Raw genomic sequence first — 16,009 nt, 5'->3', positions numbered from 1 at the left:
GGCCATGCAAAACAGCTAACAGGTCAGATTTGGCCCACCAACTCTTGCTTAAAAAATTCCTTGGATTATAGAGTTTATTCTGGTCTGGTTCAAGGAGTTCAGATGTCCTGCTTGGCTGTCTTTTCAGTATGGAGCTCCAGATGCAGGTGGACTAGAACATGTTCCTCTGGGCTGGAGTTACTGGTATGCTCTGGTGAGTATGGAAATCAATGACAATTAGACACAGGCCAAAATACGAAGTGTATTTATTCTAACTTAACTCCAATATAATTCACTGTTTTATCTCCTTAACGGAAAGTCTGTTGACTGGTGAGTCACTCCTGCCTAAATGTCTTCCCTGCCATTAGTGGGGCTGGGAGTGTCTGTCCTTCCTGATCCACTTTTGCCTTTTAAGGTAGATTAATTTATTGAAACTGTGCTAGTCTTTGACAAAGTCCTCGTTGAAAACTCCAATTCATTATTGACCCAAGGAACTTGTGTTTTATCACTGTGTAAGCAGTACAGTTTAGTCTAGTGTGGATTCAGACTTTGAGTCTGTATGCTGACGTCACAACAAGTATTACTTCCTCCTGCCCAGGAAAAGAACTCTAAATACTACAACTACACCCTCTCTATCAATGGGAAGGCCCGGAAACATGGTGAAAACTACAGTGTGGACTACCTGACAGATGTTCTGGTGAGTTGTTGAAAGTCCAGAGCTGTGGCATGGCAAGTTTAGGTCACACTTGGTTTAACACTTGAGAAAAGTCTGGTCTTACTTATATCAGGTAGCATACATGCATATAATGACTTGGCCTAACTGCCAAAGAATATTTCCACCTGATTGAAAAACTCCAGAGGGTGTTTTTCTTTGTCTATAAACTAGACAAATCCAATGTTCTCACAGTTCCAACGACAAGTTCCCTCATCTAAAAGGTAATCTCTAAACTGTGCAGATTACTTTAGAGGATTCCTACCTCCTGTGTTCCCTGTGTTGACCCCAGTTTTCTTCACAAGTTGCAAGATGCAGCTTCACAGGCCTTGTGTGGATGAAGGCACAGGGATTGTGGGCAGGGTGTGTGTGTGGAAAGGGTACTTACTAGACAGGTGGAACCTTCCCATCCTGATGTGTTTCCAGTGGAAACTTTCCACAGGGTATTTCTTCACCAAATAGAGTTCATCCTATGGGAGGTAACTACTTCATGCATATGTGTTATGTGTGGGTAGTTGCACATACGTGTTCATTTGTTGCTTCATCAGCTGATGATCAGTTTAGACAGATAAGTAACATTTAAGCAGAACCCTGAAGGTGAGAGTGATGTACACAGGTGAGGGAAAGAGTGCTACGAGCAGAGGGAATAGTAAGTGTGAGGGCTTCAGCTGAGCGGACTGTGCCTGGCTTATTGGAGAAACCACAGGAAGGTGTTAGCACTGGAATAAAGTAGGTGGGAAGATGACAGGACAGATACCCTCTCTAGCTCCTGAGTTAGTGTAAATGAAGGTCAGACTCTACTAGAACAGTGAAAACCAGCATGCATGTGGGATGTTTCCTTTTCATAATTATCTCCAGATGGTAGCAATCACAAATGTGAGGACCATATAAAACCCCAGAGGGAGGGTGTCTTTGGTAGGTGGTTTTAACTGGTGTTCTCTGGTTTTGTTTCTTGTGGTTTTGGTGTTAGGGATTGAACCCAACACCTCTTATGTGCTAAGCATGTATTTTTCCACTCCCTGACCCTAGTATGTTGAGTGTAGCTCATTAAATTTAGCTTCTTCAGATGGCACAAATAACATCTGCTTTCTTCATATTTTTGTAAGGTAAAGGTAACTTTTTCTCACTACTCTCTTTAATTTTTTTTTAACATTCTTTTAAAGAATCAAAGATGTACACTGTAAACTTTGTTTTCATAAGTTAATACTAAAATGACCATATTACTATTTATTTCTATAGGAGTAACAAAAAAATCTAGGTCCTGTAAAGTCAGGGTCTGAAGTGTTTTCTTGAAATGGTGAGCTTTTCAGTTTTGTAAGCATTGCCTAAAGCAAGCGCATTTAACAAAGTGTCTGCATACATCGAATGAAATCATGTGTTAAGATGAACAGCCAACATAACTCTGTACTCTTTCTCCACTAAAAGAAATTTATCAACTAGATACTCAATTATTGAGTAGAGGAGGTGACAAATCTTTGTATGTATCAGGCTAATGTCTCCTTGGATTTCCTGGACTACAAGTCCAACTCTGAGCCATTCTTCATGATGATCGCCACTCCAGCACCTCATTCACCTTGGACAGCTGCACCTCAGTACCAAAAGGCTTTCCAGAATGTCTTTGCACCAAGAAGCAAGAACTTTAATGTCCATGGAACGGTAGGTGCCTCGTACCCTTGAAATGATCCATACTCACTAGAACTAGCTGTGTCATGGATTCGTCAGAAAACCATTGAGCCGTAGCGCAGGTTCTTTCAGTACCTCTTAGAAGTAGCTACCCCTATTCCTCATACAACAGACAGTATAAACTTGTTTCACAGGTAGGGATAAGGTTTCTGCCACACATCCAATGAAGCACTGTCGGGACCAGGGGATAGTAAAGAACACCATCTCTTGATTACAGAGTGTCCCTTGGCTGTCCTCTTTCCTGGCATTATCTGAGACCCGTCCCCAGGGACTGAGCTGCATGTGCAGCAGTCTTGCCTGTTGACTTGTGGGTCCTAGGCATAGGAAGAAGGGAGCTTCAGTGGGACAAGGTGGCAGGGAACATGACTGAAGACCATCACTCAGACTGCCAGCTGATGTTATCTTTCTCTAAGTTGTGCCCAGTAAGCTACTCTGTTCTCTATTTTCCTACCCACAGTAACAGTCCCCTTGGATCCCTAGGACAAATCCTAAATTCTTAAACCTTCTAGTCAGAGATTTAAAAGGGTCCTCATTTAAATAAAAGTACATTTTTAAGAATCCAAACCTAGCCAGGTCTGCTGGTGCCACACCTTTAATCCCAGCACTCTGGAGGCAGAGATAGGAGGATCACCATGAGTTCAAGGCCACCCTGAGAATACATAGTGAATTCCAGGTCAGCCTGGACTAGAGCAAGACCCTACCTCAGAGGGGGCGTGGGGGGGGGAAGGAACCCAAACCTTCCCACACCCTATTCCCTCTTGTCTATTGACAAAACTCTAAGCCATCATCTCCCAAACTATGTTCCTCAAAATATTCTTTGGCTGATAGTTAATATTTCCCCTGCACAAAGTGTAGGCAGTTCCCTGGTTCAAAGAGAAGTCTCCACTACCTGTGTCTGTTTCCTAGAAGCCATGCTTGTAAGGATATAGAAAGAATGAGTCTTGAAGTTAGAGCCAGGAGAGCTGTAAAGGGGCATGATACTTACCTCCTGTTCTTCTGCCCCAAAAATCTCCCTCTTGGGCTGATTGTAAGGATTAAAGTGTATGGAAACATCTAGTATGCTGCCAGCTATGCCACAGCATGTTTTTTGTTAAATGTGACTTTGAAGTTGAGTAAACTAGGCTTTAAACTGGAGGACTATTCTCAATTTGTGTTCTGAAGGGGCTACTAGATGTTACTGGGACCAGTATGATTGGTAACTGGGTTAAGTAAGTTACTCTGTAACTTTTGAGAGATCTATGTGAATCTGCAACATTTCTCAAACTGAACAACCAAAGAACAACTTTGAGGAATGTAGTTTAGAAGGTGGTAACTTACAGCTTAATAAATAAATAGAACTAATGGTAAGATGTTTTAATATGTGGATTTTATTTAAATGGGAAGGACCTTCCAGATTTGGACTTGAAGTTTTAGGGAAGTGCTATGATAGGATTTTCCCTGGGATGTCAGTGTATTGGGTTGTAAAGTAGATAACAAAGGAGTGACTTATTAGGCCAAAACTTAGATAAAGATAAAGTTAATGGCTGCCAGGTTGTGGCTATAGGATCATAGTTATAAATATAATCTCATTTATGGCTTAGTGGGTAAGGCACTTGCTTGCAAAACCTAAGGACCCATGTTTGGCACTCCAGGTCCCAAGCAAGCCAGACATACAAGGTAACACAAGTACACTCCTGGAGTTCTATTACAGCGGTGTGCACTGGCACACCAATTCTCTCCCGCATTCCCCCTCTCTCTCTTGCATTAAAAAAAGAAAAAGGCCTGTCTGTTGGGCTTGCCTCAAAAAAAAAATCTCATTTTAGCTGATGGTTTGTCTTATTGATGCTGCTAAAAGAGCCAAGGTATTGACTACTGATAGAATGATAAAAAGTAAACCTGAGAAACTTCACTTTTAGGAACACTGGAAGGAGAGACAGTCTGACACTGTTTCAACACGTGTATCTGCTCTAATAATCTAGCAGTTTAATAATGGTGATTTGGTGTTAACACTTTTTTCTTCTAAATTTTAGAACAAGCACTGGTTAATTAGACAAGCCAAGACTCCAATGACTAACTCTTCAATACAGTTTTTAGATGATGCATTTAGAAGAAGGTAAGAGCTGCAGCTTTCTCAGTTTGGGTGACTCTGAGGATAGGGACTATGCCAGTCTGTTATCTTTGAAACAGATAGGGAAGTGAGTCAGTGGGAGAGATGCTTTGGGATATCAGCCACTTCAGAAGCCAATAGACACAATAGACATTCCTTTACCTTCAGGTGTATGGACCCTGAGGGGCCATCTTTTTTTTTTTTTTTTTTAATTTAAAGTTCCACACCTTTGTTGCTTTATTGAGTTGGGGGTATTCTGCTGGGGCTTCAGCAATGCTCATAGCTGGCGGGCAAAGGGTTGACATGGGGACTGTGGAAGAGGGTGTGGTTGCCATCCCCCCAGGAGAAGGGCTTAGTGCAGATGCGGAGGTGGTGGGAGGGGATCAACTCGGGATGCTCATGGTGGCCTGTGTGCAGCCAGCAGTCGAGGGTGCAGGGGACCACTCCAGGGGCACTAGCACTAAGGTCAACAGGCACCAGATGCCAGAGAATCCAGGAGAAGTTCCATGGATGGCAGAAGCTGGCTGCCATCCAAAAAACAGCTGGCACAAAAATCCCCAAAGCTCAGACTTCTCTACATACCTTTAAGCTAGAACTGAGATCCACCCCCAAAACACCTTAGGGCTGAACCCCAGGATCCACAACCCACCCCCACAGTGACACCTTCTCCAACTAAGAGCTTTTTTTTCCCCCTTCCCTGTTTTTTCAAGGTAGTCCAGGCTGACCTGGAATTCACTATGTATTCTCAGGGTGGCCTCGAACTAATGGTGATCCTCCTACATCCTCCTACGTCTGCCTCCCAAGTGCTGGGATTAAAGGCCAGTTACAGCAAATCTCAACCATAGGCCTCAGATGCTATCTGAGGACATTCTTAGCCCTTGGGTTGGTGGAAGCTAGGAGTCTGTTCTTGCATTTCAAGAGGGATTACACCTGATCAACTGATAGTCACCAGGATGTTAGTTTAGTCACAGAGGTGGACAATAAATGGCTATTAAGGGCCTAAAGGCAGCCCAAGGTAATTTGGCTCTGACTTGCAACATTCCATCATTCTGTGACCACAGGAGCTTTATCAGTCCATTCAGCCTTCCTGGAAGTAGGTGCAGCAGATAGAGCTGTTTTCTGGGAACTTTAGTTCACAGCACCAATAATACTTTATAAAAACAATAGACAAGCTTTGACATGCTGGCCATAGTGTGTCAGTGCCTAGAGTGCAGATTATTAAAGTGGCACAGCCAGGCATGGTGGCACATACCTTTGATAATCCCAGCCCTCAAAAGACAGTGTTAGGTAGTATCATCATGAGTTTGAAGCCACCTTGAGACTATATATTGAATTCCAGGTCAGCCTGGGCTAACGTGAGACCCTGCTTCAAGGAAAAAAGAAAGCTGGCCCTGACATATTTGATTATCTCTAGTCTCATTCTCATTGCCGGTGTAGCCACTGAAGTAGCTAAAAAGTGAAGGCAGGGCTGGAGAGATGGCTTAGCGGGTAAGCCTTTGCCTGTGAAGCCTAAGGACCCTGATTCAAGGCTCGATTTCCCCAGGACCCATGTAAGCCAGATGCACAAGGTGGCACATGGATCTGGAGTTCATTTGCAGTGGCTGGAGGGCCTGGCGTGCCCATTCTGTATCTCCCTCTTTGTCGGTCTGTCACTCTCAAATAAATAGATAAAAATAAAAACAAAAATATACATATAAAAAGTGAATGGCTGGGGAGATGGCTTATAGCGGTTAAGCACTTGCCTGTGAAGCCTAAGGACCCCAGTTCAAGGCTCGATCCCCAGGACCCATGTTAGCCAGATGCACAAGGGGGCGCACAGTTCATTTGTAGTGGCTGGATGCCCTGGCATGCCCATTTTCTCTCTCTCTATTGCTTCTTTCTCTCTATGCCTGTCACTCTCAAATAAATAAATGAAAATAAACAAAATTTTTTTTTTAAAAAAAAGTGAAGGTAACTGATTATTAGAACCCTACTCTACTTCCTTGGCACAGTTAACTCTAAAATGAATTACGTTCTGAAATTTTCTAATTTGTCTTTTCAGTGACCTGCTTGAGCATCTCATGTTTATTAGGAAAAGCCTTTGTTTTGTTTTATTTTGCTTTTGCTTATTTGTCAATATAGTGATAATTTGGGGCTGGGGAGATGTCTCAGTGATTAAAGATAGTGATCCTTGAGCCATTGCCCCTGAAGCCACATTTCTGCCTTCTGTTCACACCCAGGTGGCAAACTCTACTCTCAGTTGATGACCTTGTGGAGAAACTAGTGAAGAGATTGAACTTCACTGGAGAGCTGGACAACACATACATCTTCTATACCTCCGACAACGGCTATCACACAGGTGAGAGGCAGCGTTGGTGCTCCTGTCATCTTGGAGAACATCTGCTTCCCTTCCTCATTAGTAACCCACCTTACCTCGCAGGAGGTTAGAGGGTCATGGTATTCCCACAGGGAGAGGCCAAGTTTCACTATTTGCTGTTTCATGAGCTAAATTACCTGGCGTCTCAGTGCAGGAATAAAGAGTGATTTTTAATGGCTAGAGATAGAAGTAGGGAAATGATAAGAAGATGAATTCATTTTAAGGATAAGTGGATGAATAGGACTGGACTGTGAAGATGGCTCAATGGATAAAGCATTTCCTGTGCAAGCATGATACATAAATTCAGAGCCCAGACCCCATGTTAAGCCCTAAGCTCACATACGCATAATCCTAGTGCTATGGCAAGATAGGAGGCAGAAACAGGAAATTGCCTGGAATCTCCCGGGCCATCTTGGGGTATATATCAACAAACAGTAGACCTGGTATCAAGTAAAGTGGAGTGCCCTGACTGACACCAGAGATTATCTTCAGACCTCCTCACATACCCACACTTGTAAGGTTCAGGAGTGACCAAGACCACAGAAACCACTCTGAGGCAAAGATGAAAGCTTTTATTCAGAAAAACATCAGCTTCCAGGGCTGGCTCACAAGAGAGGAGCTCAGCCAACCTCAGTTTCCAAATAGTGAGCTTTACAGGGCTTCTTCAGTTGGGGGAAGGTGAGGAAGGGAAAAGAACTTTTTTGTTGTATACATTAGCCATTTCATATAGTGAGGGTGTGAAACCAGAACAGTGAGCAGGCAACTTATGAGATGAGGGGGCAGGAAACCATGACCTGGGGCCATTGTTAGGCAAGGAAGGAATAATGGCTGGGCAGTTTCTTGAGGATGTGGATAAGTCTCTGTCAGTGTCCCACTGTCCTTGGTGACTCCATTTTGGGAGCCTGTCCCAACCTAACAACACTCACACAAAATATTCTTTGAAAAAAACTAGAGCAAAGACATTCTTCAAAGGAAAATGAGAAGGCTGTCTTTTTTTTTTTTGCCCCTCAAATATTTGTATTTACTTGAGAGAGTGTATGGGTGCGCAAAGACCTCTTGTCACTGCAAATGAACTCCAGATGCATGCATCACTTTGTGCATCTGGCTTATGGGTACTGGGAAGTTGAACCCAGGCTATCAAGCTTTGTAAGCAAGTGTCTTTGACCCTTGAGTTATCTGCACAGCCCAAGAAGGTTGTCTCATAGGAAAATTGCTATTACTAAATTTTGTAAATAATTTTGGCCTTTGAAATCTGCAGTGAGTCAACTCCATGACACTATACCTTTAGTTTTGAGGTTTCTTAATTGTCACTTGCTAGTGACTTAGAAAAATGGATCTTTTGTCCTTTAGAACATTCCACATTCTAGATTGGGCTAATTGTTGCCTTGGGAGGGGGGAACTTATTCATTTCTATTCAGCATTTCCTGTAGATTGGTAATGAGATCTTGAGACTTTTAGAAATTAGCATCTTCAGGCACAAAGACTTCTGTAATAATACTGTGGTATGCTTGCTGTCGAGGGCTGTCTCACTTTGGTGATTCTAGTGTTATTTGATGGACCAGATGATTTTAGCCTGACCCCTTCCTGAGAATCTGTCTCTCACTGAAATTCCCCTTGAAATGAAAACTTAAAATCCATAGTTTCCTCAAACTGAAATCTGTAAATTTTTGACTTAATACCTGCTTCTGCCCTTGTTCATCTGTTAGAATTCCTTGGAAGACCCTCCCCTCATCAGATATTTAGGTATCTTTTTTTGTTTTAGCTCAGGCTGACCTGGAATTCACTATGTAGTCTTAGGGTGGCCTCGAACTTGTAGGGATCCACCTACCTCTGCCTCTTGAATGCTGAGATTAAAGTCATGCCCCACCACACACAGCCGGGTATCTTTTGCTATTTCATTTGAGAAAGGCAGGATAAATAAATATTTTCTCCCTTTATCTAGAAGTGTTCGAAGTACCATCATTCAACTATGATCAGGCTGAATACATGCATAATTTTTATGTGTTTGTCTTTCAGTGCTACTTGCTCACTACTTTTGCTCAATTTGTCTTATTTATAAAATAGGTAGTTAATTGCTTTTAGTTCTTTATGTGGAGAAGGGGTGGACACATTGTTTTTCCTGCCTTGTGGCACTGAGACCCAAGCAAGTTAAGTTTCAGTTAAAACATCAGAACAAAAGTAAAGTACTTTTAGTTTTTGCTGTTGGTTAGTCAATCAAACAAGCTATGAGCTTCACCTCTGTCATGGCTCTAAGTTTACTTTATGCATTTTGTTTCCAGGACAGTTTTCCTTGCCAATAGACAAAAGACAGCTGTATGAGTTTGATATCAAGGTTCCACTATTGGTTCGAGGACCTGGGATCAAACCAAATCAAACAAGCAAGGTAGGTTTGTCTGAGTGCAAAGCTGAACCCATGTACAGGTAGGCACTTCCTGAGGTACTAGGGTGGTTTGAGCTTCTCTAAGGATGAAGGCTGATTGGTATATGCTGTGTGTTGGTGAGCCTTAACTCCCACCACCCTCCGCTAAGTGTGTCTCTTGCTGCTTGCATGTCACATCAGCATATATAGCTTTTGTTGGATTTTAGATCTTTTCAAAAAGATTTTAAATTTTTTATTATTCATTTGCCAAGGAAGGGGAAGTATGCACATGTCATGGTGCATGTATAGAGGTCAAAGGACAACTTTTGGGTCAGTCACCTGTCTACCCCATATGAGACAGGGTTTCTCCTCTGGATTCTCTCTCTGCTGATCTTCGCTGTGCTCACCATGAGCTTTGGGGAAATCTCTCCCATCTCACTGTCAGTATGCTGGGATGACAGTAGCCTACCACAGCTTCTGGGCTTGTTGTGTGGGGTCTGGAGATCAAATTCAGGTACAACAGCTGAGAAGCATGTGCTTTATCTGCTGAGCCACCTCCCAGCCATATTTTCAGGTCTTTCTCCTGCACTAGTGACTGAGCAGAAGGGATATCTGAAATGGTGAAAATGGACAGTACTATATGCTTGGGCCTCCTAAGAGATTTTGATTGGCCAAGAGTGGGGTGTAGGGACCCAGCATCTGCTTTTTTCCCCTCCCAACTTAGGTGGTAGCAAGGCAGCCTTGTTTGGTGCCCACTTTTCGTAGAGGGAGCTCCTCAGGCTTGGCTGTGGGAACTTCTTGGGCTTCTTGTTCTTAGAGCAGGTATGAAGAGATGACAAGGAATGGACATGGGGAAGGACAAAAGGACACATGTGACATGTAAACCGAAGGGGGAAGGAGAATCGACTAAATCAAATTATATTTGAAAATGCCATGATTCCCTAAAACTCTGTATGCTAAGTGAAAAATTCACAATTAAAAAAATGCAGGTTCTCGGGCTGCAGAGATGACTTAGTAATTAAAGCACTTGCCTGTGAAGCCTAAGAACCCATGTTCCCCTCACCAGATCTCACGTAAGCTGGGCACACTAGGTGAGGCATGCGCAAGGTTATGCTTACACATAAGGTGGCACACACATCTGCAGTTTGATTGCAGTGGCTGGAGGCGCCAGTGTGCCAGTTCTCTCTCTCATAATTTGTTTTTTTAAAGTGCAGGTTCTGGCTCCACTTCTGACCAGCTCCTCTGTGATGACTGATGCTGGTCTAACCTCATGTTGAGTATAAGGCTGTGGAAATGTGTGACTTTTATTGCGGAAAAATGAACAAATGTCTCTTCACCCCAGTAGGGCACTGATAACAGGCCAAAGAAAAAATTCTACCCAAATCTAGCTTAGTGAACCAGTGAGTGTGTTGGGACTCCTTATAGGAGTATGGGTGACTGAAAGCCAGCTATAATACTGTAAAGCCCTCTCCAGCTTGAGTGACTACTCAGGAAAGCTGCATCCCTGAAGCTCCCTGCCCACCTTGCAGCAGCCCCACTGAAGAGCCTCCTAGGAGTCCACCAATTGTTCACTGCTTATATGTAACCTCAAGGAAGGGCCTTGTTAGTCTTGTAATTTTCTGATCTTTACTGAGTATTATAGCTGTCCTGACCCTTAGGAACATTCCTTTACCCTCCCAGTTTGGAGGTGATAGCTAGATAATGGAAAAGCATACTTTGAAAATTTCTTCGTATGTGGGACCTCTTATGAATGCTTTCTGCTTCCCTGTAAGCCTGTAACACAGTCTTCTGTTCCTTCCATTGGTCTCATTGTTAACTTATCATTGAGACACTTTGGGGTTGGTGGACACCTTGATCTAAGGCAATTCCTCCCATACTCGGGACATAACTGATGGGCCCCCGTTATGACATCTCTCTTTCCTAATATCATATCGGCAGTCTTACAAAAACAATGAGCAACACATAATTGTAGCTAAAATTGCAAAATGAATTGCAAAAGGGGCCAGATTTGCTGGGCACGTAGGGTGTTTGGGGGTGGGAAGAGTTAATAGTCATTTCACTTTGTGCCTGTATCTTATTTCCTACTACAGTGTTTTTGATGCAGTACTGTCAAATTTCTCTCAGGTAAAATGGCGTTCATAACTGTCATTTGTGGTTTGTTTTTTTTTTTTCTAAGATCTGTGTTCCTAAAGCTGCTCAATTCCACTACAGTGTCAACACCCTCTAGGCAGGCCACTTTGTTCAAGGGAGATTGGCATATTCAGAAGGTCATTAAATCTCTGGTATGCTTTACTGAGGCCGGCATCTGGAGCTGAGCACAGTCAGTGTCAGCAGGTTGTGCGCTTCCGAGAAGCAGGGGTGCTGGGACTGCATACGCCATGTGGAGAAGCAGGCTGAGTGGGAATGCCACGACATGTGTTAAGTAGTTGCCTGCGGAACAGACTATTCCTCCTTTTCCTCAAGTTAACAGTGCTGTATAAGTGCTCAAATCAGAACTTGACCTTTTCTAAATGATTGAAATGATGTCTGGTTCCTTGAAGCTATTTTAACAATAACTTCCAATTAATGCATGCTCAATATCAACAGGTAGTATTCTAAGAATATTATTACAACCTCAGTCAACTCAACCTTCAGTCTCATGAGATACATACACACACACATTTATATATGTATATGCATATATATGTATACAAGTGTGTGTACATATATGTGTGTGTGTGTGTGTGTGTGTGTATGTACACACACATACATACTGTTAGATTGTACAGAGCAGGAAATTAAGGTATGGAAGCGAATTGGCTTGCCTAAGCTTATATGGTTAAAAAGAAGCAGAGCCCTGCATTTGAGCTCAGTCTGGCTCAGAGTCCACATATTTGTAGCCCCCTCCACAGGTACTTACTTGTTAAGTTTCTTCTTCTGTGGCACTATATACTTGGAGCCTTAGACACAGCAGGGAGAAGTCAGCAAGGATGAATTCCTAAATCCCTGTGTCAGAGACCAGGAAGCTTCCCTTGACCAGTGAAAGCCTCTGAGGCCTTCCAGACCAGGTACTGAAAAGAATGGAGTCACCCACATTTTTTAGGGAGAGTGTGCTGAGCAGAACAGTGAGTGAAAAGGCACAGAAGTTGGGGTAAGTTAGTTGTGCTCAGGGGCAGGAGGCAGCGTTGATTTGTACCAAACTGCTTTCACCTTCTAAGTGAACCATCCGTGGCCTCTCTCCACTTTTTTTTTTTTTTTTTTAATCTCTCCACTTTGGTATATGACTGACTGCTGCTCCTTTCTGGAATGCTCAGCTCAGACCCCTTTATCTGTCAGCCTACTTGTCCTTTAGGAATTTGGTTTAAGGTTCCTGCAGGAAGTCATTTCACACACTCCCCTTAATATGGGGTATCTATCTTACCTTCCTTTGTTTACTGTTGGCCTCACACTTCTCATGACCACTGAATTTGTCTGTCTTAGTCTGGGTCTTCTGAGGAAGAACTATCAAGACTTGAACACCCATCCCTCCACAGGCACTGTGGGGGGGGGGGGGGAATACATGCAGAGTCCAGTAGTAAGTAGGGCCAGACCTATCATTAACTCAGATGAACTGTGTCTCTTCTCAGGACATGCTTTGTCAGACTGCTATGCTGATGGATGTGTGAAATGCCTCCGAGCACTGTCTTTGTGTATTGGCAGCAGTTGTCTTGGGGCACGTTGTTCTGTGAGTGGCACAAGCTACACACATTGGGTGTGCTGGACTGAGCCACCCACACAGCCTGGAAACCAAAGAGCAGCATGCATTTGGCTGGCCCATGGACTAAGCCGGGTGTCGCTGCTTGGGAGCAGGAGCTGGTGGTGTGTGTAGAAGCCAAAGGTTGGCTGGTATGGCATTCTCCTCCAGCTGGATGTTAATCTGGTCCTAGATTTGGTGGTGGTAGTTCTTCACAAAGGTTCCTAGAAAGGAAGAGGTAAGCCAGGAAGGGATCATTGGCTTCGCCTCCAAATGACAAGATGCTTCACCTGCACTCCTCCCTCAAGTGTCACTGGGTGGCACCTGTCTTCTTCCTTGATGGGGAAGCTGCAGTTAAGGGCACAAGCACCAGGAGCAGCCCAAGACATGGGAGCTCTTGGCTCTCCTCCACTTCCTATGCCTTAAACTACGTCCTGGGTACTTACCTGGTGTGCTCTTAGAAAGCTGTATAGCTTTGGTGAATTATTTAGCATCAGAGCTTAAGTGTCTGAAAATCTGATGTGTTCTGAGAGCCTGTTGTCTTGTTTTCAATCATTCTCAGCATCACAGTTCTTCCACAGCTAAAAATAAGCAGGGCCAGGACATCCTTTGCATTCGTGCCTCCGGGGCTTTTACTTGATCAGAATATATGCACTCAAATCCCAAGAACATGCCCAAACTGAGAATATGTATGGAATAATTTATCTTTGGTCGTGTGAAAGCTTTTTCTGCTTCCATCTGTAAGCAAATCTAAGTTTACAATGAAAGACTATCATAACAGCAGTGCTATTCTAGGAATGTGGAACTCTAATCTTTCAAGAGTCATTGTCATGGTGGTCCATAGAATCTGCTCTGTTCACATATGTCTCTGTTGAATTAATTATTCATAATCTGTGTCACATAGTCTCAGTCTCCTGATATATAGATTTTGTGCCTTCTTCTTAGGCTAAACTCTTGTCATATTTAGAAAAATATGATAATTGTTGTAGGTATATAGGAGGGAAAAGCACTCTAAGGTCACATGTGTTTGTAGTACTTATGCTGAATCTTAGTGACTTGATTTTATGCTGGAATTTGTAGGACTTGCTGTTGAGCAAGACACCATTAGAAAGAAAGTTCTTCCATCATCAGCTGCTGGCTCTTTTAAAGTGTTTTGGATTTTTTTGTTTTGTTTTGTTTGTTGTTTTTGTTTTTGTTTTTGTTTTTGTTTTGGGGGGTAAGTTCTCACTGTAGCCCAAGCTGACCTGGAATTAACTATGTAATCTCAGGGTGGCCTCGAACTCATAGCAGTCCTCCTACCTCCTCCTCCCTAAAGGCATGCGCCACTACACCCAGCTCTTAAAGTGTGTTTTGGTTTTTTTGTTTGTTTGTTTGTTTTTAATTATTTTTATTTATTTATTTGAGAGAGAGAGAGAGATACAGAAATAGGCAGGTAGACAGAGAGAATGGGCGCGCCAGGGCTTCCAGCCACTGCAAACGAACTCCAGATGCTTGCACCCCCTTGTGCATCTGGCTAACATGGGTCCTGGGGAGTCGAGCCTTGAACCGGGGTCCTTAGGCTGCACAGGCAAGTGCTTAACCGCTAAGCCATCTCTCCAGCCCTTAAAGTGTGTTTTGATAAGACTGGCAATCACCATTTTATCTCTGAGGTTTTTTGTTGTTTGTTTGTTTTTCGAGGTAGCATCTCCCTCTAGCCCAGACTGACCTGGAATTCGCTGTGTAGTCTCAGGGTGGCCTCGACTGCGATTCTCCTACCTCTGCCTTGTGCACCACCATGCCCACCTATCTCTGAGTTTTTAATATTTTGATATTTACCCTTTTCCTTACACAACTGCCTTGGACAAATTTGTAGTACCTATGTAATGGGCTCTATTCTGATCACTTATGGACTCTCAGATCAGTTTTTTTGAATTCTCTCCTCTCCTGTGGTGATCTGATTCAAACTTGATGACTTTATACAAGCTGCCCAGGAAGCCTGAGGAACATGTGAGGAAGAAAATGATCTGTCACAGTGGGGCTTGTGTGATCCCTAGAGACAGCTTGGGGGTGTTTTTCAGTGACATATGGATTACCTCTTCCTGCATCATCTCCACAAAATGGTAATTTGTGAGAGCTGCAGAAACATTGATTGATTCTGAGCTGGGGTATATATTCTTGACCCTCAGAGAGCCATCTGGGCCTGGGGAAACTCTACCTCTGATGAACAGTGCCCTGAGGGTGTTTTCTTGTTGCTCACATCTGTACTTCTACTTTGGTTTTAAATTAAAATGACTAGGTTAGTTGACTTTTTTTTTTAGAGGGGGGCTTTCTATAATAAATGCTCTCCGAAGTTTCAAAGATTTCTTTTCAGCAAAAGACCGTCTCTAGTTATAAGCTGTAAACTTTGTTCTGATGACTTCTTGTATTTGATTTCTTCATCTATAAAATGGGGGAAGTACTGCATCTCAGGATGGAGTAAGGATTAAGCAAACATAGAGGTTAAATACCTGACATGGAGAGGGTACTCAGTAAACTTGCACTTCCCTTTGTGTCTCTGCATTGCTTTTACAGTTGAAGGCTTTTCACACCTGAGAGCAATGGCTTTTAGGCCTACACTTAGGCGCATCTTAGGTCTTCACTAGCCAGATGTGGATGACCCAAATTAAAAATGGGTCATTGTCATGGAAAATGCTAATAAAAATTTTTTTTAAGATGGGTCATTGTAAAATGCCATGTTTCAAAAAACTGATTTAAAAACATTAACTGCTTTATGTTTCTTATCATTTGAAATAGTAATACTTCTGTATTTTGTGTTAGATAATGTTCAGTGTTGGGCTGGAGAGAGGGCTTAGTAGTTAACACACTTCCCTCAAAGCCAAAGGACCTCAGTTCAGTTCCCCAGGACCCACATAAGCCAGATGCACAAGGTGGCACCTGCATCTGGAGTTTGTTTGTAATGGCTGGAGGCCCTGTCACGCCCATTCTGTCTCTCTGTCAAATAAAAAAAATTTTTTGGGGGGGGGTGGTTTGAGGTAGGGTCTCACTCTAGTCCAGGCTGACCTGGAATTCACTATGTAGTCTCAGGGTAGCCTCGGCCTCCGGAGTGCTGGGATTGAAGGCGTGTGCCACCACACCCAGCTCAA

At 43.2% G+C, this 16,009-nt stretch overlaps 1 protein-coding gene across 1 annotated transcript in view; it reads left to right on the top strand.

Annotated features, from left to right (window-relative positions):
- Gns (glucosamine (N-acetyl)-6-sulfatase) overlaps positions 1-16,009 on the top strand; it is a 48,557-nt gene that overhangs the window by 13,444 nt on the left and 19,104 nt on the right. The window contains exons 4-9 of the mRNA XM_004650058.3: positions 128-193; positions 578-676; positions 2,180-2,347; positions 4,384-4,466; positions 6,680-6,798; positions 9,096-9,199. Coding sequence (XP_004650115.1) covers positions 128-193; positions 578-676; positions 2,180-2,347; positions 4,384-4,466; positions 6,680-6,798; positions 9,096-9,199 — 639 coding nt within the window. The remainder of the gene's footprint in view (positions 1-127; positions 194-577; positions 677-2,179; positions 2,348-4,383; positions 4,467-6,679; positions 6,799-9,095; positions 9,200-16,009) is intronic.

The sequence above is a fragment of the Jaculus jaculus genome, chromosome 6 (genome assembly GCF_020740685.1).
Source record: "Jaculus jaculus isolate mJacJac1 chromosome 6, mJacJac1.mat.Y.cur, whole genome shotgun sequence".
NCBI lineage: Eukaryota > Metazoa > Chordata > Mammalia > Rodentia > Dipodidae > Jaculus > Jaculus jaculus.
Note: the sequence above shows the minus strand (reverse complement) of the source record. Positions and strands in the feature narration are given on the sequence as shown.